General features: G+C 43.0%; 1 protein-coding gene across 2 annotated transcripts; it reads right to left on the reverse strand.

The window, feature by feature from the left end:
* Positions 1–1,558: 1,558 nt before the first annotated feature.
* ERICH5 (glutamate rich 5) lies at positions 1,559–26,571 on the reverse strand. 2 transcript variants are annotated; one of them, XM_053660940.1, is made up of 4 exons: positions 26,163–26,571; positions 9,200–10,093; positions 7,833–7,947; positions 1,559–1,762 (listed from the first exon to the last, which is right to left on the reverse strand). In XM_053660940.1, the coding sequence occupies exons 1-4, from the start codon at positions 26,218–26,220 to the stop codon at positions 1,756–1,758; spliced, it is 1,074 nt and encodes a 357-aa protein (XP_053516915.1). In that variant the 5' UTR covers positions 26,221–26,571; the 3' UTR covers positions 1,559–1,755. The 2 variants fall into 2 exon arrangements, with proteins under 2 accessions (XP_053516915.1, XP_053516916.1); XM_053660941.1 differs by lacking the exon at positions 1,559–1,762 and adding an exon at positions 2,416–6,583 and having other exon boundaries at positions 26,163–26,570.
* Positions 26,572–27,347: the final 776 nt, after the last annotated feature.

Below are 27,347 nucleotides of genomic sequence, written 5' to 3' on the forward strand. Positions count from 1 at the left end.
CGGTCATGTGCCACTTAACAACGGAGATACATTCTGAGAAATGCACTGTCGGGTGATTTTGTCATCGTACAGACATCACAGAGCACACTTACACAGACCTAGATGGAATAGCTCACTACACACCTAGGCTCATGGTATAGCCTGTTGGTGCGAGGCTACAATGCAGCATGCACAGCATGAGTAAATCAAGCACAAGAGAAACCATGCATTCGAGACGTGAACACCAGGTGTATGAGGCTGCTGCTGGTGTAACACAGCACACTGTTTCATAGCAATTTTTTTATAAGTAGAGAGTGTACACCCTCAAATAATGACTCAAAAGTATGAATAATGAATGCATAAACCAGTAACAGTCATTTGTTACCATTTCCAAGTACTATGCCCTATACACACCACTGTACTTGCATAGGACTGGCAGCACAGTAGGCGTGTATGCACCAGCAATCAACACAAACACAGGAGCAATTCATTGTCCCACGACCTGATGGTGGCTGTGACTTCACTGGGCAATGGAGATTTTTCAGCCCCATTAAATCAAATCTCATGGGACCACGGTTGTATATACGAGCTGCATTGACTAAAACGTCACTATGGGACATGTGACGTGTTACAGGACTACTGCCATAATGTTCTCACACATACAGATGGCATCCTTATATATGCCTATTTTTTCAGGTTATTTTAGAAGTGGCATGCTACTTTGGAAAGCTCAATCGACTAAAACATAGTATTAAAAGCAGTCAAGACCGAATTTGGGAGTAATTTCAAGCGGGTTCTAGGCCCAAGTCTTCCACTCGGCTCTATCACCTTGAACTAGTAATTTAACCTCTTTAAGCCTCAGTTTCCTGAGATAATAATTGTATCATCTCGAAAGGCTGTCATATGAATTAAGATGATGTATCTGAAAAGTACTTAGCGCTGTCTAGCATATGACAAAGGCTCATCAAAACTATCACTATTCAGCAGTATTTAATAATCATAAGTCATCACATGGAATATTGTGCTGGGTCAGAGAGTTTGTGCTGTTTACATAACTAAGTTTATTAAAAGATGAGTATGAGGTCTCTTAAGTAGGCAGAGTCGGGGAGTATGGCACTGAATTGACAGAATGAGATTAGATGCTGAAAACTGTTTTAGACATTTTTGCACGAAGCAATTTAGTATAGCGGGTAAGGGCATGGACTATAAAAGCCAAATCACAAATCCTGTTCCACCACTTTGGGCAAGTTACTTAAGCTCTCTGTTCCATTTCTCCTGTAACATGTCTCCTCTGTTTCATCTGTAAAATGGTGATATTACTAGTACCTACCTTACAAAGATAGGTAAGGATTAAATAAATTAATATGTATAAAGCACTTAGAATAATGACTGGTACATACTGATGATGATAGAAGGTGTTCTGTTATTTGACAATAAAAAGAAATGAGCTATCAAGTCACAAAGAGACATGCATGTTGCTAAGTGAAAGAAATCAGTCTGAAAAGGCTACATACTGCAACTAGTATAAGCAAGCAAAAAAAAAAATCCATAGACTCACATAACAGAGAAGTCCAGAGCACAGCTGGCATTAGGTGTGCATGCTCTAGAAACCTCATGGCACCGTCTTGTCTCTTGGGGGAGATGCTGCAGACCCAGACATACAGACCACCAGGGTGCAAACCCCAGCAAAAGGACATCACTTCCTGCTGTGTCCGGCAGGAGAGTCTCGGAGAGGCCTCTGAATGATGCAGCTCAGGTTAGGGACCCATTCCTAAATCAACGACTGGAGCCAGGAAATTAGATAACTCTGTCTTGGCTGGGCAAAAGGGACATAGTTATAGATAGGTCATGACTTCAAACGTGAGCCCTAAGGAGCTGGAAATAAAATGCTGGTACCCAGGTTAGTTGACTCATTAGTGGCTGGATTGGGGTTTTGAATCTTCTCTCCACACTAAAGGAGAATCACTAGATTTTGTTACCTGTGAAAAGGAGCACTTCTGTTAGCCTTTCAAGCATACAGAAAGAGCTATCTCTGTGAAGTGTGTTACCATTACAGAAATGATGAGATGTCTAAAAACAGTCACCTGTATTTTCCTGCTGTGGTCATATTCTTTATCTTTGACAATGTGAAGTGTGAAGAATGCTTTTTCTGGAAGGACACAATAAGTCAGAAGTAATTTCAGATGTTCTGTAATAAACTCAGATTAAAAATATACTGAGAGCCCTGGCTGGTGTAGCTCAGTGGATTGAGCACGGGCCTGTGAACCAGAGGATCGCAGTTCGATTCCCAGTCAGGGCACATGCCTGGGTTGCAGGCAGGTTCCCTGCAGGCCAGTTCCCTGCAGGGGATGCACTACAGGCAACCATACATTGATGTTTCTCTCCCTCTCTCCTTCCCCTCTAAAGATAAATAAATTTAAAAATATATATATACTGAGAAAAGCTTTCAAACATTTTTATTACTTATGTTTATTCAATCAAAATCATAAATATGGAACCAGAAGTACAAAGTACAAAAGTACAAAGTAAGGATTTTGGCCATATTTTCCCCTACAGCCAATTATATTCAGTACTAAGGAAAGTTTCATGATTACATGAGAATAAAGAGCATTCGTCATCAACAAATCTTTACAGACCAACAAATATGTCCTGAGTCCTGTAAGGCACTTTCCTGCACTCTGAAGAGCTCACAATCTTTTTTCTAGCATTTGGTCAACAATTCAAAAATATTTAAAATAATGCCAAATAAAATATTTACTCTGTGTTTTATCCTAAGATATCAAAAGCTTATCAGCAATTGTCATCAGCTAAGTGCTAGTAAAATTGGGCATAGTCACTCTCTCTGTAACACTAACCAATATTTACTACATAGCAAGTTTTACTGGAACATTCTCTCTAACCTGCTCACCCCAGTAGGCTCCTGTGAGGCAAATCCAGAAGCCCTGTTCTCAGAGTAATAGACAAAGTCCTGCTAATAGTTGTGCTTTGGCTAACTTGTTATTGCAACACTATAAATAATCACCCCTCATATACATCAACATGGTTTTTATTGAATTACATGTAATACTTAGATTTCACCTTTTAGGGTCTATATTTTCTGAAGTTTATACCATGAACATGTGCTCATTTTATACTAAGAAAAATTATCTTAATAATAAAGGAGTCCTTCTTTGCAATTATTACCTAAATAATCACTGTAGCCACACTCAAGTACTTAGATAAAAGCAGTGTTATTTTTATCAAAAAGCTTTTTAACCAAATTGTGATATCCAGAAAACTTGAAGCAAATCCATACTGATCCACTAAATAACTACTGGTTGATATAAACTATTAGTTTGCCCTCACACTGAAACGGTTGCTTCTTGTATGTGCCCTGACTGGGGATCGAACCTGCAACCTTGGCATGTTGGGATGACACTCCAATCAATTCGGCTACCTGGCCAGGGCCAACTACAGTTACTAAGAAAAATTTGAGAACTATCTATATTCTACAAGAAAAAAAAGGCAGATGTCAAACCAAAATTAGTATCCCTTGATGGTTTCTCAGAATTCTTTTTTGTAGAAACTGTTAAGGCTTGCAGATCTCTGCTCCCAACAGCTGAGAGTAGAGTGTGTTTATTGAGGACAGTGGCACAGTATTAAACTGAAAGGGTAACTTAGATTAATTGAATATGGACTGGTCCTTCTTCCACCTTCAAAAGTTAGTAAAGCCTAGCCCTGTCTGGCATAGCTCAGTGGATTGAGTGTGGGCCTGCAAACCACACTCAGGGCACATTCCTGGGTTGCAGGCCAGTTCCTGGCAGGGGACTCACGAGAGGCAACCACACGTTGATGTTTCTTTCCTTCTCTCCTTCCCTTCCTCTCTAAAGATAAATAAATAAAATCTTTAAAAAAAAAAGTTAGTAAAGCCTGGATTTGATGTCTGGAGACTTCATTAATTAGGTGCAGAAATGGTACTATTATTGTTAGCTTGCAATATCTGAAATATTGTTTGATAAATTAGCCGAGTGGTACTGCTGAGGTAAAGCTAAAGGCCTACAATTGTATTCTGTAGTAATACCAGGGAGTTCCCTAACTTGTTGATAGTAACAAAAACTCAGAAGAGCAATTCCACACCTATCAGCTGCTCTCTGAAATTACACTGATTCTGTCTCTGCGACTAAACCTTGAGATTATAGCCAAATGCTCATTAACTTTGTAAGCTCTGGGGAGGAGAGGAGCTGACAGATTTAGATTAAAAGACAGCCTGTAAGTAAATGCTTTCAAATGTTCAGACACAGCCATGCCTTGCTGTTTGGCGTGAGGAAAGAAAGAGGAGAAGATGGTTCTCCTTTTACCTTACAGATGTGTGTGGACTACATGAATGGGTTTATGGTGGCTTTTGTGGAACAATTCAGAATTAACTGCATCACCAAATTATGAAACTCAGATGCTCATAATGTTAAATGTTCTGACACTGCATTTTCCAAAAGAGCACAGATGTAAATTCTACTATGGTTATTTGACCATGACGATCCAGCACTCTTTGATTAGTTAGATGCGAAAAAGATATTTTCCTTGAAAAGCCATTTTAAATCCAAGGCCAAGTGTGGAATAAAGTTGTTGTTAAAAGTGACCCTGGCTGGTGTGGCTCAGCTGGTTGGTGCGTCATCCCGTAACCGAAAGTTTGTGGTTCCATCCCTGGTCCAGGCGTGTATGGAGGCAACTGATCAATGTTTCCCTCTCACATCAATGTTCATCTCTCTTTATTCCTCTCTCCCTTCCTCTCTCTCTAAAAAGCAGTGAAAAAATATCCTCGGGTGAGGATTAAAAAAACAGAAAAGAGGTAAGGGTGTTTTGACTGCTCAAAAGCTATTAGCTATCCCAGGAGTTCTTACACCAAAGTCTAAATGAGAAAAACAATGTGGTCACAGACTGAGCACATGCTGCATTCCTGTGGGTCCCCCAGGAGGCCAGATGCAGAGCACTTCTGGCCAAGAGTTTTGGAGTGTGGACTAGGGAGCTGAGTTTGCAGCTGCACCCTCTGCTGGTACATCCACACGTCCCTGCTGGGATGCTAGCTAGCAGATCATTTGTTCACCATTTGACCCTCTAGTTAGGAATAGAAAATACTGAAATTATCTTACTAGAATACAAACTGGGCTACAAAGTGGCTATAGAGCACCCAGGATTAGAAAACCCAACCCTGATGGTAGTTTTTGTATTAATTCATTATAAACAGCTCAAGCCTTCTTTCCAACTTGTACATTTTTAATCTGGTGGCAAAAATGATAATCTCTTCTCAGACACTGGGGACGTAGTATCAGAATGCACTTTGCTATGCTAAGTTTATCAGTCTTGGGCCAAAGAAAAACTATCTAACACAGGAAAGGATAGATCAGTGATTTTACATGCACTTTTTATAACACAAGGGCTAGTAAATTGTCATTTGTGTCTTTAAATGTGGGTATGTAAATACACACTTCTATTTTAGCATATACATATAGCCTGGCATAGACATTACCTTCTTATGGAAGTATACATGAGAAACTTTTCATTATCTTTGTGTAGAAAAACTAAGGGATATAGGAGGGAGAAGTTCACTGCTTATTTTATACATTTCTGTATTATTTGAGTTTTACTATAGAAATTTATTAGTTTAATTTTGTTTTTAAAATTAATTAACATTATTTAGCTGGAATATTTCAATTTTGGAATATTCAAATAGCATGAACATTTTAATTTTCCTTGTAAGTTTTGAGTAAAAACTTAATATTATCTAAAAGAATAAGAACAGTTTCTAAACAAGGTGTTAGTAACCATATTAAAGGCCAAAGGTAAAAGTGTAGAAAGTACCACAAATTTATACAAATTTCCATTTTGCCTGAGAATGATTTTAGTCATCAATAGAAAATAATGGGATTAATAAAAAAATTGAAAACTTTTACATTACAACTATATAACAATGTTCTTGAGAAAGAGTTGTTTCAAGCATGAATTCCAAACAGGTCTCTAACATATGTCAGATACTGAAAAAAATCCACACGATGGAGAAAGCTTTATGCCTCTGAAGTAAATGAATCTTACCTACTCTTTCAGTACTTGATAAACGTATAATTCCACTTTTTAAGGTGATCATTCACATTTTACACTAAGCTCTGACACGGTCTACTTACTAGATATCTCTATAAAAATACCTTTTGGTCAGGAAAAAACAAGTTTGGATTACAAAATGTAACTTCAAAGATGCTACATCAGTTCTGCTTTGTGTTACTTTCTGACCTAAAAACATTGCTCTTTTCAGAACTACACCAAATATATAGCTTGTTATTGAGCTTGAGTAGCCTTGGTGGGAAAATGTGAGCGTTATCTCAATGTGTATTTGAAATATATCCTTTGGTGATGAAGTAAATGTAAATGGGAGCCTTTGGTATTCATTATGCATTCACTGATTCAACAAATATTTATTAAGCACCTCTCATGGTCTGTAAAGGGGCTACATGCCTGAACACACTGATACACACAACAGTCCTTGCTCTCAATGAAATCACAATCCAGCTTCTCCTTGCAGCAGAAGGAATGATGTCAGCTACTCGAGCCGCCATGCTTGCTGGCCACCTCAACTCTTCAAAGTCAGAAACACGAATTACTATTAAACTCAGGATAAAAATGATAATTCTTCCAACTATACCCTATATTCTTAATTACAGTTCATCTTAGTAATCATTTTAATTCAGAAGCTGAGCAATAATCTTTTAAAAAGATGATATATTTACAAATAAGGTAAAGAAACCAAATGCTTCCAGAATATATCTCTATCCTGATATTCATACACAGAGGCACTCAGTGGTGGGCAAGGTTGCTATTACTTTTATTCACATATAAGCACTTACCAAAACCCCTGGCAACTTTGGAAAGATTCTCTAAAAGTGAGTTTCTATTACAGCGCATCAGCTAATGTTAACGAAGTATTGTAAATGGTTTTAAAATCTTGATTTCTTAGCTGCTTTCCACCTCCATAGCCTAATATTAAATCACAATAATCTAAAAAAGAATTGGGCCCAAAGAATAACTCTACAGGGGCAACAAGCCTGTTTTCATTCTTGCTCTTTGTTGCCTTTGAAACACATTTAAAAATCAATTACTTTAAAGTCAATCACTTTACTTTGGCATAACTTCAATGCCAAAAGGGTCCCAGTCATTGAAACACCTCACTTGAGGGTAAAATCACCAGATTCAAAATGGCACATGGAAAACGTGTAGCCTTTCCCTGGGGCAATGTCTGATCTTGCAGCAGCACCAGAGTGTGAGTTCCTTTGACAAGGATTTTGTTAACGTATTTAACGTGATGAATAGATAGACTTTAAGGGAGAAGGTAATTCGATGACATACTTGCTAAGGTTTTACTAGCTTTAAATTCTGTGCTAGGAAAGACATCCCAGGTAGAGCTTGCCCCATTTTGCTGTTCTCATTCCATAGTAATTATAACTGTGTGACTTCATTATCCTGAGCTCCCTAAAACTTACTAACTCCCTCCTTTAGCCACCTACACCTAAAGGTTTATTCTTTCATTTTGGGTTTCATTTTCTATACTGAATGGACCCACGGCTCAGTGAAGAAAACACCCTCCAACTCCTACAGTCTCATAAACCATAGTTGTTCTTGGCTCTGGCTATTGTCTTTTTAAAAGTATATTCTAAGCAGCTAAAAAATCAGTTTACAGCTAAGTCGTTTTATGGAGCAATGTAATCAAGAACATGATAACCACACTCGTATAGAACACACAGACCTTGAAAGCTAAGCTCTGTAACCACAGCCTCACGCCACCTTCCTGCCCTCTGTGATAACGCTCGGGTCCATCACCCTTCTCTCACCACACCGATCTCTGTGGCTGGGAAAGGTCCACGGCTTCTCCGGTTTCCTCTTCTTGTGTTTCAGCTCCTTCACTTACTTTCTCCCTCTCCGTTTCAACCCTTTCTCCTGTCTCACCTGAAAAAGTGACCAAAGGAGATGTTAAGAGATGCTCTGTAGCATTGACAATGGAGTACCCATGGCTGGTTCCCAATGGGGACAGCTCTTAATGTTTAGGTCTAAAGAGTAAGTTTTTCTGGTGGTTTTGGGTTGGTTCTCTCAGATCCTCTGAGTTGCCTATGGCAACGAGTCCAAATTTGGACAGTGTTGGCCCCCAAGCTCATGGGTGCAGCCAAGCAGCAGCCACCTCTTTTGATGGGACCATACTCCTAGTCACCAAGGTCCCCCTGGGCTCCGCTCGACATTCCTTGGGCCCCTGACTTCACTCCCTGTCATTATCCTAGGCCCTACAGACTTGGGTTTGCCAACCCTGGTCTAACAAATATGTGCGTTTTCTTGTGTCTCCCCTGTGATTCCCACAGTACCTTTACATACCTCACTTCAAGTGCTTACTTCGCTGGATTGGTTAAATTCCACCTTCTCCCCACTAGCCTGTGACCCCCTTGAGGACAGGAGCTATGTCTTACTCCTTCTGCACCCTAGCATCCGGCATATGATGAAGCACACCAACACTGCCATGTTAATAAATGAAAGAATTAAGAAACAGATGGATAGATGCTTCACTTAATTATAGTGTAAAGCTAGAATTTGCCAAAGTGTGAATCATGCTCCAGAAGAAATAAATTTAAAATGTCATTTTTTATTATATGTCAATAATGAACAGTGTAGCCACCACTTGTTTCAGGCTGGTAAAGCACATTTCAACAACACCATATGCCAACACAATACATTTTCTCTAGTCTTTTCTTAATGGTGAACAGACTGCAGGACAGGTGCAGACTGACAGTGACTTTCTAAGGATAAGATCCATTAGTGTGCAGTCTATCATTAGAAGGACAATTCCCCCACTAACCATCTACTCATCTTTACTTTGGACCTTCATAATCATGCATGGGGCTCAACAGAAATGAACTTGGAAAAATTCAGAAATTTTAACACGTTGCCTTCTATTATGCAGAACATATTCAGTTCTATTCAATGATGAGACTCTAGGTTAAAAATGTGGACACAGACTCTGCTTTAGAAAATTTTGCTGGAAAGCCAAACACCTGTTTTCCAGGTATGAAAGCCTTTCTGGTTTGGGCCAAATGAACTTTAGCCACCTGTGACAGAGACTTCATTGGCGATATGTTAGCCACCCCCTGTCCCCAGAGGGGATCTCTTCTGGAGCCCCCGGAACACCCTGAACCATCAACAGCATAACCCTTACCTTCGATGTGGTGGTCCTCTTTGTCTGTGTGGATTTTCCCGACCGTTTCCATGTCGGTGTCTGCTCCTAGCATTACTGCTGGATGCTCCGAGCTCCCGACTACTCCTTCAGGTTTAATCTGTTCCATGTTTTCTGGACGTTCAGGAGTTTTATGAATCAAATCATTCTTTACAGCTGTTTTCACAAGCTGACTTCCTTCCAGTATTTTCATAAATCCTTTCTCTCTGGGCATTGTCTTTAGAAGTTGGGACTGCTCATCTCTTCCCAGTGGTTCTTGAACTTCGTGCTCTTCAGTTGTTTCAACAAGCTGACTTCCTTCCAAAATTTCTGGAGCTTCAGTCTCCTTGGGAACAGTTTCTAGGAGCGGGGGCTTTCCCATCGCTTCCTGAGGTTGTGGCTCTCTACCTGCTTCCAGAGGTGGCATTTTTTCAGCTATTCTTAAAGGTTGCACCTCTCCGACAGTTAGCGGAATCTCAGCATCACCCACTACTCCAGCGGAGGCCGTCCCTCCTGCTGTTCTCATAGGCTGACTCTGGGCTTCCCCCACTAGAGGTTCAGTCTCAGCACTTCCTTCTGAAGGCTGGGCTCCTGTCCCCATTTCCACATCTTTCTTTTCTTCTGCTTTTTGAGTATCATGTGTGCCACCTGGCTGAAGTGGCCCGGACTCCCCGGGTCCCTCCAGAGCCTGAGTCTTCTCTGTGGCTCCTGGTGGGTCTGCAGCATCCTGTGCCAGGGGCTGTCCATGGAAGGATTTAACACCATTAGCTGTAGACACTGATGAAATCTTGAGCTTCTCTAGGGGAGGAAGGCTTTCCTTTTGTGCCGTGTCGTAAATAGTAGCTTCTCTTCCCAGTATAAGCGTTTTGGGTTGGACAAAGCCGGACTCACTCTCTTCTGTGGTTAGAAAATACATATATGAAGTTACTTGTTGGTCATTCATTTGAAAAATAAAATGAAAATAGACATTATTGTTTGGTTTCCATCTTGACAATGCACATTGCTATCAAGAAGTAGATTGACTGGGCGCGGGCCTGTGAACCAAACAACCATGGCTCGATTCCCAGTCAGGGCACATGCCTGGGTTGCAGGCCACTTTCCAGCAGGGGACGCATGAGAAGCAACCATACATTGATATTTCTCTCCCTCTCTCCTTCCCTTCCCCTCTAAAGATAAATAAATAAAACCTTTAGAAAAAAGAAGTAGATGGACCAGTTTAGGACAGTGCTGGGGACACTGAGTATACAGCAAGGCCACGCCATGACCTGGACACACTCCCTAACTCCATCTCTCTGCTGTCTTCAGCTCTGACACCTCACCTTAAACATTAAGGTCCTCCAAAACCACAGCGTTTTCTTCCCTGTTTGCTCATGCACATTCTAATGGCTCCCGTCTCATATTCTGCTTAAGTGTATTTTGTTTTCTCACGTTCTGGTCCCTGTTCCACCCTTCCGTAGCCGTGGTTGAAGATGTCCCCATGAGTGGTCCTGGGGCTGCCTGAAATGCCTCTTTCCTCCTAAAGCAAGATGACCCTCAGTGAAAGGAAGAGGCCCCGTGACAGGGAAGCCCCACCAGGTAAAGACTGAGATGTCGAGAAGGAAGGTGGCGTGTTCCATGCAGCCAGAGAGTTTCATTTTGTTTTCGGGGTGAAGTGGGAAGAGAGATCGAGAGAGAGTTGGCAAACACGCATTTTAACCACGGCTCTTCCTCCAGCCGTGTGACCTGGGGAATCGTTCCCCGGGATCACAGCTGTGAAACTGCTGTGACTCTGTCCCTCCCACCTGTCTCAGATGCAGGTGAGCCGCCACCACCGCACCTCAAACAGCGGGTGGGAAAACCAACGTGGTGACGTGTTTATATTCTGACCCACTGACCCTACTTCTGGAAACTTATCCTGAAAGCATAAATGTCAGGAAAATGCTTTGGGGCAAAGTACATCATCCCAGTACTCTTTACAATGGCAAAAGCTGGAAAACAACTTCAAAGTCTAAAACTGGGGGGGAAGATAAATATTCCACTGGGTGAAGGAGTACTGTACCATGAAAAAAGATGACCATGAAAGCCATATGCTAAAATAAGAAAATAATTCTGATATATGTTAAGATATTAGCACTCACGGCTGCATTCATCAAATGAAATAATGCATATAAAATGTTTATTAGCACAAGTTCTGCTGTACAATTAAGAGCCCAAGCAGCCAGCTATCAATTTCATATATAACTATAGGTATATATTGTGTGTGTGGATGCTGAACGGAAGGGAGGGAGGGAGACAGGAAAAGCAAACCGCAAATGGAGGGGGAGCTACGGGCAGAAAATAAACCAGCACATTAAAACGGGCCCCTAGGGGATATAGTTCTCCTTCTATATTCTTTCCCAAAAATGGTTTTTCTTTTTGCAGCTTTCCCTAAGTTACCTCTTATCCTAGCTATACTTGCATATAGTAAGAACTGTGTGCTTATATAAAGGTAAGGTGTACAACTGCCTCCCCTTCTCTGGGAGCAAATATTTTCATTCTGTTACCTATTCGGGAGGGACATTTTTTCTGTATCTCTACATGAATCGCTGTTTCATGATTTTTCAGTGGGCATTTCCATTAAACTCCCACCATACAAAATAAAGGCTTAGCTCTTTTTGTTCCTTCCCCGTCACCCCCACCCTCTCCCGTACATAGTCACATTTCCTTTCCATTCATTAATTGTATACCCAGAATTATTTAAAATAGTAATTATGTGGTAATCTGGGCTATGTCTATATTGTCACATGTACATATAACAAGAACATCTGCTTAAATGAACTGGGCCATATACTAAGCTATGACTTGGGGTGAACATATTTTGTTTTCAAAATGCTTCTTCGCTTCCTTGGTTTACGTGTTATGGTTAATTCAACTCACTTCCAACTGTTTCTCTTCTTAATACATTTATTCACACCAAGTCACTTCCCAGCCTGCCTCCTGGACAGGAGCTGAATCAGAGCCTGAGGCTGGAGAAGCAGCGTTTAGGAAGGATTTTGTGAGATTAAGGGCACAGGCTGCAGGCCCCAGGGGTCCGAGTGACAGAACTGGAAGGAGAACTACCCTGCAGCTCCCTCTGGCCTCATCGTGAACGAGGCTTTCAGATTAACAGCACGCCAGGTAACTTAACCCAAGTGATTTCTCAGGCCTATAAAGAAATTTGTTATGACAAGACAATTCACTTATATATCACACAATGGATGTTCTGGTGATGACTGCCCTAGGGAATTAACAGGGAAATGTGTTAGTAAACGAATCACAGACATCTGCCAAATCGTTTTTTCTGGTGAAATAGTCATGACAGTGATCAGCTTGGCCAGCTCACCCCAGCTGTTCCAGCTCTGGGCGTGCCCTAAAAACATCATTCTTCCAGAGCAGAAAGCAGTGGGGGAAATGTGTTGACACCCAAATCATAGCCACACGATTCTACATTTTTGAAAAATATATTATGCTATCAGTCTAAGTCAAGCTTTTCCCCCAAATCTCAAGCTTAAGTGTCCAAGGGACCCATCAGTTTTTACCGTAAGTAGAATATTCACGCCCATGATCACAGTACCAATTTCCATTCTTGTGTAGTTTTCCTCATCTTAACGGTATACCCGATGTAGGCAAACATCCTTAAAGCGTGGTATTTTTATAGCACAACCTGAAAATAGTCCCCAAGCTGGGGAATGTTACTAAAGAATATCACTCTCTCTAATGTTTTCCTGGAGTAGCCCAAAGGAGCTAAACCACCTTTAAAATGATCACCAAAAAAATGAGAAAAATGCTCAAAGAGTAGTGACAGATTCATTTTGTACTTATGTTGATTAACTAAAAGAGAGGACAGAGGTCTTCTCACCTTGAAAATGACACTTGTAGTGGGGTTTGAATCCTGTCTCCTCCACTTACTAGTCTTACAAAGCTTCTTGGCGCCTAAGTTTCATCACCTGCAGAGCTGTCGTGAGGATTACACAGTGACACCTGGGAAGCACCAGCACAGCGAGTGGCACCCCCCAGGTGACAATCAGTGTTAGCTGCCACCAGTCTTACACTCCACATGATGGCTTTAGCAAGGAAGAGACTATGGTGGAGAGACAGACAAGTAAGGCAATTCCATTCATTCTAGTACTGGTATCTTTCTCAGTCTACTCAGAAAAGAACATTCAGAATAAGTAAATGAAAAGGCTGGACAACAGTGGTGGTTTCAAACCAGAGAACTCAGTGATGAAGTCTGCAATCGCCACTAACATTTCCTTGCAGACGCGGGACTGCATAGCCTTCAGAACATTTTCACCCCTCACTGAGGAGGGAAGTGCAGTGTTTGAATTCGTCTGACCTCCCTCCTCCTGGGCTGGAGCGGAGCTTCCCAGACTGTTCTGATGCTGGGTGTGAATCCTGAGTCCATCATTTCCACAACTGTGCGTTGTAGACAAGTTCCCAACCTCTCTGAACCTCAGTGTTCTCATCTGTAAAATGAGGATATTATGTTTGCCTTTCAGGCTTGTTAGGGGAATTGGCCGAGATGATAATGTGTGTAATTACCCAACGTGGGGTGTGACGTGAGAAGGTCCTCGGTAAACAGGGGTGCGGGATACAGCCACGCAGATTTCTCACCGCACCAGGGTGCCCTGCTGAGGGGGGGAGGGAGAGCTGAGCCCAGTCTGCATGCCCCTGCACGGCCGCAGGCATCAGGGGTGGAGAGGGCTTCTTTTCCCAATTTCACAAGCGTCCTCTGGGGGCTCACAGTGGCCCCGTCCATAAACTATAACTAACCCTGCAACAGAAAGAACGAACTGCATCTTTCAGTGACCTGGATAAAAGTCACTTAAACACTATAAAGCCGTCAGTGTTGACCTATAAAGTCCTGTTGTTACAACGATAAGTTATAAAACATGATTGTTACCCAAAGGCCTGTGGCAGGTATTGACGTGATGTGATTTCTGCCCAGTGCTCTGAATGTCAAAGTGAAGAAATTCAGTGAAGTATGGGTAAATGGCAGGAGTAACTATGACTCCAATAAAAAAACAGAGCATGGTTGGTAAGAGATAATGAAATAATATTCATAATATCAGCCATAACTTGACCAGACTTGACTGGCATTAATACGAGCCACTGAGGACTTCCGCCAAGATGGAGGTATAGGTAGATGTGCCGTGCCTTCTCACACAACTAAGTTTAGGGACAACTAAATATTAGCAACAGAAATCACAGCCAAAACATGGAAAATTGAACTTTTCGGAAGTCCATTAACAACAAATTCTTCAGCCTGACCGGTAAGGGGCGAAACCAGTAGCTGCTGGAGCGGGGTTGCACAGGAGGACTCAGTCAGAAGGGCTCAGGCGCGGAGTCCAGACGCGGAATCCAGGCGCAGGGTTGGACCTAGTGAGCGACCAAGCGAGTGACCAGGCGAACGACCGTGGAGGAGAAAGCAGGGAAGCGGTACTGCATGTTGACTGTGGTCGCCTGTTTGTGCGCGAGCGGACAGGCGAGGGAGTGGGCGGTTGGGCCCGGCGCCGGGCGGGCGGCGGGGCAGGAGGGCGCTATTTCCCGCTCCAAGCCCCACAGTGTCACAACCCAGCGACCTGGGAGTCAGGCGTGCTTCTCACACTTAAGGCCAGAACAGACCAAAAATGTCACAAATTCTCACAGTCCCTGAGCCCATAGACCTAAGAGATGAAGAAATAGCAAAACTCTCAGACGCACAGTTTAAAACACTGGTCATCAGGATCCTCACAGAACTGGTTGATTATAGCCACAAATTAGAGAAACATATGAAGGCGAAACTAATTGAAATGAATGGAATTGCACAGGAAACCAATAGCGGTGAAAAGGAAACTGGGACTCAAATCAATGGAGTGGACCAGAAGAAAGCAAATAATGGCCAAACAGAAAAGAGTCAGGAAGCAAGAATTCAAAGAAATGAGGAGAGTCTTAGGAACCTCCAGGACATCTTGAAACGCTCCAACATCCGAATTATAGGGGTACCAGAAGGGGGAAAGGAACAGCCACCAGTGGAAAACTTATTTGCACAAATAATAAAGGAAAATTTCCCCAATATGGCAAAGGAAATAGACATCCAGGAAATCCAGGAAGCTCAGAGAGTACCAAAGAAGTTGGACCCAAGAAGGAACACACCAAGGCACATCATAATTATATTAGCCAAAATTAAAATGAAGGAGAGAATCCTAGAAGCAGCAAGAGCTAAGGGGACAGTCACCTACAAAGGAATCCCCATCAGACTGTCAGCAGATTTCTCAAAAGAGACCTTACAGGCAAGAAGGGGCTGGAAAGAGGTATTCCAAGTCATGAAATCCAAAGACCTACAACCAAGATTGCTCTATCCAGCAAAACTTTCATTTAGAATGGAAGGACAGATAAGGTGCTTCTCAGATAAGATCAAATTCAAGGAGTTCATCATCACCAAGTCCTTATTATATGAACTGTTAAAGGGACATATCTAAGAAAAAGAAGTTAAAGAAACATGAACAGTGAAAGGACAACAAACTCACAGTTATTAACAACCACACCTAAAACGAAAGCAAACTAAAAGGACAGCTAGATCAGGAGTGGAAACATAGAAATGAAGATCTCAAGGAGGGTTAGCAACAGGGGAGTGGGAGGAGGAGATGGGGGGAGAAGGTACAGAAAATAAGTAGCATAGACAGTAGATAGAAAATAGATGGGGGGGCAAGAATAGCATGGGAAATATAGAATCTAAAGGACTTGAGACACATGGTCATAAACTAAAGGGGGGAATGGTGGGGATGGGGGGTAGGGTGGAGGGGAATGAAGGGGGGAATAGAACAACTGTAACAGCATAATCAATTAAAAAAATAAAAATAAATAAAAAATACGAGCCACTGATAGCTTTTCGTACATATATAAACATGTTTCACTGTTGGCTTTGATTCCATTTTATTTCTAAACATTCATTGAGTGCCTCCTGCATGCCAGCTCTGGGCTGAGCACGGCGGTTACGGCAGTTAACAGGGAAGATCTGGTCCCTGCCATCCTAGAGTTTACTGTCTTTGGGGAAATTCAAATAATAACTATTTCCCTCATTAAGCCCAACTTGGTACCTACACATTCATTACCTCTTACCCAAGGATCTCCACACGTTCTGTCCCCCGGGGGGGGGGGGGGGGCTCTGTGAATCCTCAACACGCCTCCTAGAGGTAGTAGAAGGTACTACATCACTTCTTCTAGCCCTCTGATTTGAAAAGCAGTGAGCCCTGTTGCCCACAAAAGGAGACATTCTGTGACCAATCTGTATTGTTACCTAATAAATATTGAGGGCAGATGCATTGTTTCCACAGCCGAGGTTGTTTAAAGGTGTGTCTGTTTTCTGAACCCTACATCTGATCAAATCATACACTGCTTTGGGCCTAATCCTCTGGTGCTCATTCTCTCTCTCTCAATTCTGCTGTAAGTTGTTCTGTGCACAAATCTGTTGTGACAGTTGAACTAACAGGAGCCTGGCTGCAAGCACCGTTGTGATAGGCACACAAAGAAGTTAAAAACTAGGCCAACATTACAGAAAGGATTAGAACTAGAGCTAACATACCTGAAATTCACGTTATGGTAGAAGCTTATCAACTCAGTTCATTACCCTAATCAGAAATGAAAAGTTTCTTCCCAACAAGGAGAAAAACTTGAGGTCAGCATTTCCTGTCCCGTGGGTCTGACACGGATACCCCAAAGTCCTCACTGGCCTGTCTGTGGGGTTTTCTAGAGAATCAGTGAGAAGAGGGGGGGTCTTGGTATTTTCGCTTGTTGCCACCACTTCTAGGTTCTTACAGCTTCTGAGTTTGGGAAACCAGGGAAGCAGCGTGAGTCAGCTCCAAGGGGAGAGTCCACGCATCTTCCTTCTCATTTGTTCACTTTGCTTTCTTCTCAGTCCCATTCTATTATTTATCCATCCATCCAACAAACATTTGTGGAGCTAATTGTGGTGCTACTCTACATATTGTCGCCCCTTTCCTTCATCAAAGTCTGTAAAAATACGGTCCTTATGTGCCATGGTACAAATGCTGATCGCCAAAGGGGCATTCTTCTTGTTGGTGGATGTTAACCAGGCACTCGTCTTGAAGAGAGGTGAACTTAAGCAACATCCCATGTAATGCCAAGTATGAAACAGTCAGCCAAAAAACAATCCTAGAGAAGGCAAATAAAAATCAGACAAACTACTTTTCTTTCTTAGTAGAAAGTCTTGAATTTACATATTTAAAATTAGTTTTGCCCTGGCTGGTGTAGCTCAGTGGATTGAGCGTGGGCCTGCAAACCAGAGTATCGCGGTTCGATTCCCAGTCAGGGCCCATGCCTGGGTTGTAGGCCAGTTCCCAGCAGGGGACACAGGAGAGGCAATCATACATTGATATTTCTCTCCCTCTCCCCTTCCCTTCCCCTCTAAAGATAAATAAATAAAATCTTTAAAAAAATTAGTTTTGACCATCACAAAGTAAAGGCAATAGTTTGAAGGTAAACGTAATTTTTAAATTTAACCACAGAGAAACAAGAACTTGTAGTTGGAAAGATACCTGGGAACATGTGGTAAGCCCACAGGGAGACGGGGGGGGGGGGGGGACTCCTGCACTGAAGAGCCACAGAGCCAGTCCTCTGCCCTGACATAGTCGCCTTCCTCAGATACGACTTTTCCAATTCCACTGTCTTTGATTTCTTTTAGATTCCTGTAAGATACACTCTTATTTCAAAAAAGCCATTGCATAAAATATCACTTTTGAAGTCATCAACAGTATTCACCACTAAAAAAAGACAAGTTTCATTGACTGATGGTCATTATTGACACATGGTGATCCAATATGTGGGCAGAAATCTAGTCTACAAAATCAAGGGCATCTCGCTGAACAGGAAGGAGAAAGTGAAGATTATGTCTCTGGTATGTGCGAACCGTGACCCCTGACCCACCGACCTAAACAGGCCTCACCCACCATCCTTCCCTAGAAGAAAAGCAGCAGCTGCCGGGTACTGGGGCACTGCGCCTACCACTCCTCGTGGATTATCTCACTTGGCCCTCCCGACAGTCCCCTGAGGCAGGTCCACTGCACACGCCTCGTTTTATCGTGTTTTGCAGGTACTGCTTTTTTAACAAATTGGTTTGTGGCAACCCTATCGGTGCCACTGTCCAATAGCATCTGCTCACTTCGTGTCTCTGTGTCACATTTCAGTAATTCTCGCAATAAGAGAATTCTCTTTCAGACTTTTTCATTATAATTGTATCTGTTATGGTGATCTGTCATCAGCAATCTTTGATGTTACTGGGGCAACACCCTCCATAAGCAAAAAGATTCCAACTTGCGGAAGGCTCAGATGATTAGCATCTTTTAGCTAACATGCATTCAGGCACTACATTTATCTAAACTGGTCTAATATGGTGTGCTCAACCCAATGCAAGTCAAGCCACATGGATTTAAAAGTCAGGAAGTGGCTCTGGCTGGTGTAGCTCAGTGGGTTGAGCATGGGCTGTGAACCAAAGGGTCGAGGTTCGATTCCCAGTCAGGGCACATGCCTGGGTTGCAGGCCAGTTCCCAGCAGGGGATGCACAAGAGGCAACCATACATTGATATTTCTCTCCCTCTGTCCTTCCCTCTAAAGATAAATAAATAAAAGCTTTAAAAAAAAAGTCAAGAAGTGTTGGTACGAATAAAGAGCATATTATCAGGCCTCTCACAGTCTTGTGAGTTATTAGAGAAGCCAAAGGGAGAGGCCAAAGGGACCATCAAGGAACAAGGGTCACCCACACCTCCTGGGTGCGGGGCTACAGCCACCACCACCCAGTCCCAGTCCAGCCCAGTTATCCCCAGGGACCCCACAGCCCCTGGGGGAAGAAAGTGGTGTCCGCTGAAGTTGCTCCTGTGATGGAGCAAGTCCTCACCCTTTCTTTTCTCTGCATTTTGCCAATGACCACCCCTTGTTTCTGAGCATACTGGCATTGTCTGGCTTCTTTCACCCCCCCCCCCCATAAAGCATGAATTCCCATGGAATTTTAACTGTTAAAAACAATGTTTTTTTTTTCAGTCTTCAAGCTTAAAGGGCAAAACTCTGACGCCCTTGTATATACAAAACAATGAATTCCAGAGTCTGATGGCAGTCCCCAGGGAGGGGTCACAGAAGTGGACAACGGCAACAGCCCTGGGCCACAAAGAAGCTCCTGAGGTCATTACAGTGTTTCCCAGACGGCAGCACTCACTGCAGGGCTTTAGTCTGGTCTTCCAACTTCAAAAAATAAAAAAATAAAAATAAAAAGCAAGCATTATCTAGTACTACCTACACTTGTACACTCCGGGATTTGAAACCTAGCCAAGTTTGATGTTTTTTTATCAGTTTTGGTGAGCCTTTCCATCACCCCCCGCAAGTATTAGGTTTTTATTTTAAACTTGATGTCGTAAAACATTAACGTAAGTGAAACTGTACACAGGAGCTGGCAGATGTGGCCACCTTACAGAAGCGTGATTTACCAGAACACGATAAAGCCCTGCTTCGCTGTGTCGACCTTTTCCTGTATGACAGATGACTCTTGTTTTCTTTTTTCTTTCTTTTTGTTGTCCTCATTTTCCCCCTACTACCGACCCCCCCCCCATAGAAGACTCTCTTAACAACCCAACACTTTCTCCCCAAGCCCACCTGGGCCAGTTACCTTCCAGTTTCTGTTGTTCTTTGGGTTCTGACTCCTACTGTCTCTGCTTTTCTAAATAGTGCTCTCACCCCCCTGAATCCCCATCTCTGTCGATCGTTCATTTGCCCACCCACCCACTCCACACAGCTGGACTGCATTTCTCCCACGTGTACGGCACCATGACAAGCTCTGGCAGAACTGGACCCAGACCTCAGATGGAACTGGAGTTTGGGGGGGGGGGCTTGGGAGTCACACACATTAGACTTAAGCCCCAACCCATCACTTCGCAGCTCTGAGACCTTAGACAAGTTACTAATCCTCACTAAGCGGCAGTTTCATAGTTGTGTTTGGTAATACTAATATCTGCTTTATTTATAATGCCCTCGTAGGAGCTAAATGAGATTGTGGACTACAGGACCTGGAACCAAGCAGGTGCCCCTGTCTTGTCTCCTGACCCCCACGCTACACCCATGTTTCAATGCAGCTGCTTCAAAGCCTTCCGGTTAAAAAAATAAAAGATTAATTGTATGGGTGAGAGTGTAAATGGGCACAACCTTTACGGAAGGCACTCGGGCAGCTCTCTATGAAAATTACAAATGCACACACCCTTGGACTTAGTAATGGCACTTCTGGGAAATGGACCTGCAGTTACGCTTCACACAATCAAAATGATGTATGTATGAAGGAATTCAACTGCAGCCATTTGCATCAGGAAAAGACGGAAAATGAATTAAATATCTCTCAACAAGGGACTCATTAAATAAATCCCACAATGTATTACTGAGCAAGTGTAAAAAAGGAGAAAGAAGTTCTCTGGGTATCAATATAGAAAAATCTTCATAATGATAGGTGACAAGAACAAAGTGAAGACTAGTGGTTAGAATACACCACATATTATGAATAAAGATGGGAGAGAGAAATAGTATTTGCAATGTACAAAAAAGCTTTGGAAGAATATACAAAAGAAATTTTACCTTTGGGTGAGATCAAAGCTGAGCAGACGGTGGGGCTGGGGTAGGAGGTATGATTTTCACTGCATGTCTTTTTCAAGTGTCTTCAACTCCTTGAGCCATGCACTCAGTTCTTATACTCCATTTCAATGAGCCGTGCATAAGAACCAGGCCTACCACAAGGACTTAACAAACATTTCTGGGTGCCAGGCTCGAGAGGGGACACAAAGACATACAGAACTCAGTTCAGAGACTTTTAGCGTTTAAAAGAAAGAAATCCCATTTTTATAATAGCTGTACGCAAGAAAGGCCTATAAAAATTCATTTTAGTGTTAGTCATGTTTGTTATTCAATTATGAAAAAAAAGTTTGCCTACTTAGGACTGAAATTCACTGTGTGAAAATACTGTCTGAAGACTGAAGGTATCTCCACAGTACAAAGAACGACTGACAAAACTGTGTGACCCGAGCCTCTTCCCCTCACCCAGGCAGCAGGGACTCCAGGCAGCCCGTGAGAGTGCAGGCTGGAACAAATGAATGACTGGCTGCCAGTGGAAAGGTACACATTAACCTAGCAGTGAATTTGTCAATAATTACCATCTATTTACTTTGTCCACTTTGGTGCTTAGGCTGTAAAATCTCAGGAAGAAGTCTGCCACAAAGAGACGGCATTTATTTTAGAAAAGAGTTGAGGGAAGGGTTAGCCATGTCCTCAGGGGCTGGCCACACTGGGAGGAGGGTTCAGAGGCCAAGGCTCCAGAGACCTTTGGGTCCATTCAAGTCTGTGAAGTCCACAAAACTTCTGTGTCCAGATTCCATCAGCTACTCATGGCATTGAAAAGAACAGAAATTGCCCAATATTTATAACTTGCTTCTACAAAGAAGAAATTCCAAACTTAATTTGTCTAATTGGCCTTTAAAAAAATCCTCACTGAGGATATGTTTATCGATTTTTATAAAGAGAGGAAGGGAGAGAAAGAGGAACATAGAAGTGAGAGAGAAACATCGATTAGGTTGCCTCCTGTACATTTCCCAAGACTGGGGATCAAATCAGCAACCCAGGTCTGTGCCCTGACCTGGGGTCAAACCCATAACCTTCTGGTGTACGGGATGATGCTCCAACCAACTGAGCTACCTGCCCGCGCTGTCTGATTGTCCTTCTGAAAACAAAAAAAGTCTCTTTCCTCACACATTTCAGCACACTGAGTAAAAATCTGTGTGACTACGAGAACTGTTCCACTTTGAAGGACTGGATTATTTACAACCGGAGGCCATTCCCCACCAGTTTCCCTAGCTGGTGGTCTCTGGAGGCAAGAAAAAGCTCAGCAGCATTTAGGGCCTCCCAGGTCGAACGAATGTCTCCCGTGAATGGGTTTCCCTATTCAGTCTCGCAGCTTCCTAACCAGTCCCACTGTCAGATTTAAGTGGGAGCCCAGAAAATAAGCACCTTCATAGCTTAGTGTTCATAGATTTAAGAGCTGTAAGAAAGTCTTGGCTGGTGTAGCTCAGTGGATTCAGCTTGGGCTGCAAACCAAAGGGTTGCCAGTTCAATTCCCAGTCAGGGCACGTGCCTGGGTTGCTGACCAGGTCCCCAGTGGGAGGCCATGTGAGAGGCAACCACACACTGATGTTTCTCGCTCTCTCTTTCTCCCTCCCTTCCATTCTCTCTAAATAAATAAATTTTAAAACTCTTTGAAAATGTCCAAGCAAAAAAAAAATGTCCAAGCAAAATTTATTTTTTTAAAAAAGAGCTGTAAAAGATCTTACAGATAGGTAATCTACTTCAACCCATTATTTATTGTTCTTTTGCTGACAGTCTAATACTGCATCATGTATAATAAACAGTTCTTAAAAAACAAACAACTGTTCTTAAGCCAGCAACAGAAGGTTGTTGGTGGAACTATCAACATGAATCCAGTCTACAGGCTACTTGATGTATTTCAGCTTTAACCCTTGGGGTTCTGAGGTTGATATTGTGAACTCAGAAGAGTCTCTTGGAGTCGAATTCCTGCTGCTGAACTTTGAGGCCTGCCAGGACCAGGCCTTCTACAACACCAAATACGTCTGGAAGGCTGTGGTCTGTGGCCACTTTTGCTGGCTATAAATGGGGTCTCTGAACCAGAGGGAGTGCACGGCTCTTCTTCAAATTGAAGGTGTTCATGCTTGAGATGAAACGGAATTCTATCTAGGCACAAGATGTGCTTATGTGTACAAAGGAAAGCACAACACAGGGACTCCTGGTGGTAAACCAGACAAAAGCAGAGTCACCTGGGGAAAGGTAACTCGTGCTCATGGAAACAGTGGCATGGTTGGTGCTACATTCTGAAGCGACCTTCCTGCTGAGGCCATTGGACACGGAATCCGTGTAATGCTGTACCCTTTGAGCATTTAAACTTATCGATAACTAAATAACAACCCTGACTGTGTGGCTCGGTTGGGGGCCCACTGGCAAAGCGAAGGATTTGGGGCTGGGGGACATGGTTGGGTTGCAGGCTCAGTGCCTGGTCAAGATGCAAAGGGGAGCCAGCTAATGAATGTTTCTCTCACACGTCGATGCTTCTCATCTTCTTTTTCTCCCTCCCTTCCCTCTCAAATAAGTGAATAAAATCTATTTTAAAGAATAAATTTTAAAAAAGAATCTCATGATATAAAGATTATCTGTATCTCTATAGAAGGCATCGGAAGTCTCTACATCTACGTATTCTGCTTAAAACATCTCTAAAGTTGAATGTCCTCCAAATATTCACGCTCCTAGTTAAACTCAGAGGAATACATAAATTTCGTATTTACTGACTCAGAGATAAATACATATTTATTATAACATTGTATTTGTATTATTTATTCGTATATATGTACTACATATCATATTTTTATATTTATTATAACATATATCTTATTTAGGGATTATAATAAATACTCTGTTATATTTTATTTATATTTCTTTTGTTGTCTGAGTGGTGAATGACCACTCCTCTACTGGAGACCCAGCGTGACTTGAGGCCAAAACAGATTTAAATCTAGTTATCCCAATCTCTGGCACAGGACTAGGTCAAGCTCTGAAATCAGAGTACCTGAATTCAAAGCCCAGCTCTGACTCTTCGGAGGCCTGGAGCCTTCGGCAAATTATTTACTTTTATCTGCAAAATGGGGAAATCATAATCATAGTCATAGCATTGTTATAAGGATTAAATAAAGCAATTCACTCACCAATTATGTACCAAGCATTGCTAGGCACTGGGGTTGGGAGAGGGGCACAGTGAATAAATGTATGCACAGGACATTTAATAAATGTGGACTATTTCTATCTAAAAGCACATTCACACTTGGGATTTTATATAAAGAAGTTTTGAGCTGCAGAAACAGGAATGAATTATTTATCCAGCCTCCAATGTCATGGAGGTGAAGTGGAGATGACCATACAACGGTGTCCACTTACATGAAAGTATTGTCTGATTGAGGCTCCGAAGCAAAACACCTGTTGATTGATTCAATATGTGCATTGAGCAATTTATGCAATGTATTAATTCATTTTCTGTGCACTAAAACTGGTGGTCATGTATTTTAACCTTTCTTTCGGATCCACATCTGCATAAACTTAGACCAGCAAGGAAAGCATGAACAATCACTGAAAGGGTGGCTGTGACTCATGTGCACGGTAATTAATATTAGTGATAAAAAAATTTTAAAGGTCATTCACTATTTGGTGAGAGGATTAAAAACCCCATTTTATCTGTTGGGTTCTTCTGCTCTTCCCCAAGAGTAACATTCCCTGCAATACATGTTTTTATCAGTTTAAAATTCTGTAATGATGATTTAATGCTTCACTGTTTAAACCAGGGTGCCACTCCTGGGAGACTCAGGACAGGGCAGGGGATGGGAGAGGCCGAAATAATATGGTGTATCCTCCTGAAGCTTTTCCCATTTTTCCCAATTTTCATGTTGAAATTAACAAGGATGTAATATGGAGCAGAATGCAAAGTCCACCTGATTTCACAAAATAATACATGAAACAAAAAAGAAACTGTTCCTTGCACCAGCCTTTTGAGAGCGTATTTGGGGTGCAGAGGATTTCGTCTCCTTGGGGCAAAGGTCAGCAAGCACCAGGCATTGGGAATGGGTTTTCCATCTTGTCACATCGTCAGCTGCAAGGTGTTTGGGGTCACTTTTAAATATGGCTTTAGCTTTTGCCTATTTTAATTTTTTTAATTTTCTGCTACCTACTGAAGCTAGAAATAAATCATCATAGGCCATGAAACTGAGTGCAGCGAAACATTACTGACCAGGACTCGGTGCCCCAGCTTTGAAACAGCGCTCACGAAAACCCTGCCCTCTCTACTACAAAAATCAGACCGGAAGCTGTTTCTGTGTTAACTGAGTAACACAACGTGTTAAAAGAAGACCCGAGAAAAGGAATTCATCAGAGTATAAAATTTCCCCTAAAGTTAGTCTCGAAGAAGATCATAAACTAGCTTGAAGGAATTTGCTTCAGAGCTTTGTCCAAAACGTTGGCCATTCAAAATCTAAGTGCCTCAGCTGTAAAACCCAGCCACTCTACTTCAGTAATCTGCTTTTATTCTTTCCGCGGCACTTCTCGCTGTCAGAATCTCTCTTAATCATTCCTTTAAGTTGCTTACTGTCTGTCTCATCCACCTCAAAACTTCAAAAGTGGAGTCTCCCTTATCTCCAGCATCTAGCCAAGCAACCTGGCTGTTATACTCTATACTTGACACTCAAAATATATTTACTTGCTGAATTTCTTTATAAGATTCCGTGATGACCACTTGTTGTCACTTGCGTATTTGTCAAATACTTAAACCAAGTACAGGAGAAAGTGTACCTGACCTCTGCAGAAGTACCGCGACCTACCTGGAGTGACTGTCCAGCTGTACTTTCCGCCCCCTGGCCATCACCAATGCTGACACTCTTTCAGGAGGGCAAAGCGGTCTTGATAGAAAATGGGTATACATCTCTCCTTACGACCGAAGCTAATGGTTCCCTGCAAATTGCACCTTTATATGACCTGCAGTTTCGTACTTTGGGAGATTAAATAGCACCTGTTGTTGAGGACAGGTAATTATTCATCTGTTTAAGAGAATGTGGCACCTAGCCGCGTTAGGGATTTAACGCCGGCGGGCACACCGGGGGACAGAGCAACCGAAGGGCCGGGCCCTGAGCCCGGCGCCTCGGGCCGCACCCTGGGTCACAGCAGCGCCGTTCCAAATTTCTAGATGGAGTCGCACTGCGTTGAGGGTACCACTCCCATCCTCAGGGAGGAGCCCGCCCCCTGCCGGGCTGGGTGGGCACGAGCCGCCCCTTTCGGACCCCCGGGGAGCGAGCGGACCCGAACTGGAAGGCCCGGGCGGGCGAGGGGCCGGTCTTACGCTCACCGCTGCGGAGCCTGCTGCAGTCGCCGGCCTTGCCGAGGGCGCTGCTGGAGCAGCCCATCGTGGCGCCGCCGCGGGCAGGAGTGCGGCTCAGCGCGCGAGTACAGCCACCTGCTCAGCCCCACGCGGTATCAGTCTCGGAGCCTGGATCCCGCGACGACCGCCGCAGCGCAGAAGTTCCTCCGACCCGGGCGGCGCGGCTCCCGCGGCTGTAGGGCGCAAGCGCGCTCTGCGGAGCGCGGGGCTGCGGTGCGCACCTGCGGAGGAAAGCGAGCCGCGGGGTGCGCCTGGAGTCCGGGAGCGGAGATTAGGAAGCGGAGAGGGCGGGGACGAGGAGCCAGGTGCAGTGCAGGCCGAGAGGAAAGCTGGAATAGAAATGATGCCGCGGGAGTGGGAGGAGGGATCATCTGAATAATCACTAAATGGCTGGAGAGAGGAGGAGATGACTGTGGCCAGTGGCTCTTGATTGGTAGACTAGATTTGCGATGAGTCTTCGTCTTACATAACTTCAGTGCTGTTACCACAAGGAAGTTAAAGGTTGATACAATACTATTTAATCCACCCTCGTATTCAACTCTGGTCAATTGTCCAACCCGGGACCACATATTGCATTTAGTTGTTGGGTCTACTTTGCTCCCACATCCGAAGTCGTCCCCTCAGTTTTGTCTTTCGTGACCTGGACAGTTTGTATGAGAACAGGCCAACATTCCTCCGTTTGGATTTGTCTGATGTTTCCTCATGGTTATTTTCAGGTGATGCTGTTTGAGCGGGAACACACAGACATAATTGTGTATTCACATTAAGAGGCACATAATGTCCGTTTGTCCTATTATTGATAGTGTAGTTAAGGCAATATTTGTTAAGTTTCGTCACTGAAAAGTTATTTTACTCTTTGTAATTTATGGGGGAAAGCTTTAAGTAAGTATTCAAATTCTCAGCAAACTTTTATCTGCTACTTTCATCATATAGTAATATTCTTGCTTGGATCAATTATTTTTACAATGGTTACAAAATCATAGTTTTCTTCATTATACCATTCCTTTTGCACAATACTTTAATGCAGCACTTTCCCTTTTCCTCCCTTCATTATTCATTTAGGGAATACTCGTGGATGTTTACATTGCTCAGTGGGTTATGTCGTCATCTGCGTTAGTCTGTTAGGGCTGCCATAACAACGTACTGCAGATA

This window comes from Artibeus jamaicensis, unplaced genomic scaffold (assembly GCF_021234435.1).
Source record: "Artibeus jamaicensis isolate MK-2021 breed Jamaican fruit bat unplaced genomic scaffold, CSHL_Jam_final scaffold_916, whole genome shotgun sequence".
In the NCBI taxonomy this organism is placed as follows: domain Eukaryota; kingdom Metazoa; phylum Chordata; class Mammalia; order Chiroptera; family Phyllostomidae; genus Artibeus; species Artibeus jamaicensis.

What these genes read in the sequence shown, in the direction of transcription:
- ERICH5 (XM_053660940.1), bottom strand. Translation starts at nt 26,220, where the DNA reads ATGGGCTGCTCCAGCAGCGCCCTCGGCAAGGCCGGCGACTGCAGCAGG. An exon ending in CTGCAGCAGGCTCCGCAGCG is followed by an intron (nt 10,094 to 26,162) that starts GTGAGCGTAAGA and finishes TTCTAACCACAG; the next exon opens with AAGAGAGTGAGTCCGGCTTT. An exon ending in AGAGGACCACCACATCGAAG is followed by an intron (nt 7,948 to 9,199) that starts GTAAGGGTTATG and finishes TCACTTTTTCAG; the next exon opens with GTGAGACAGGAGAAAGGGTT.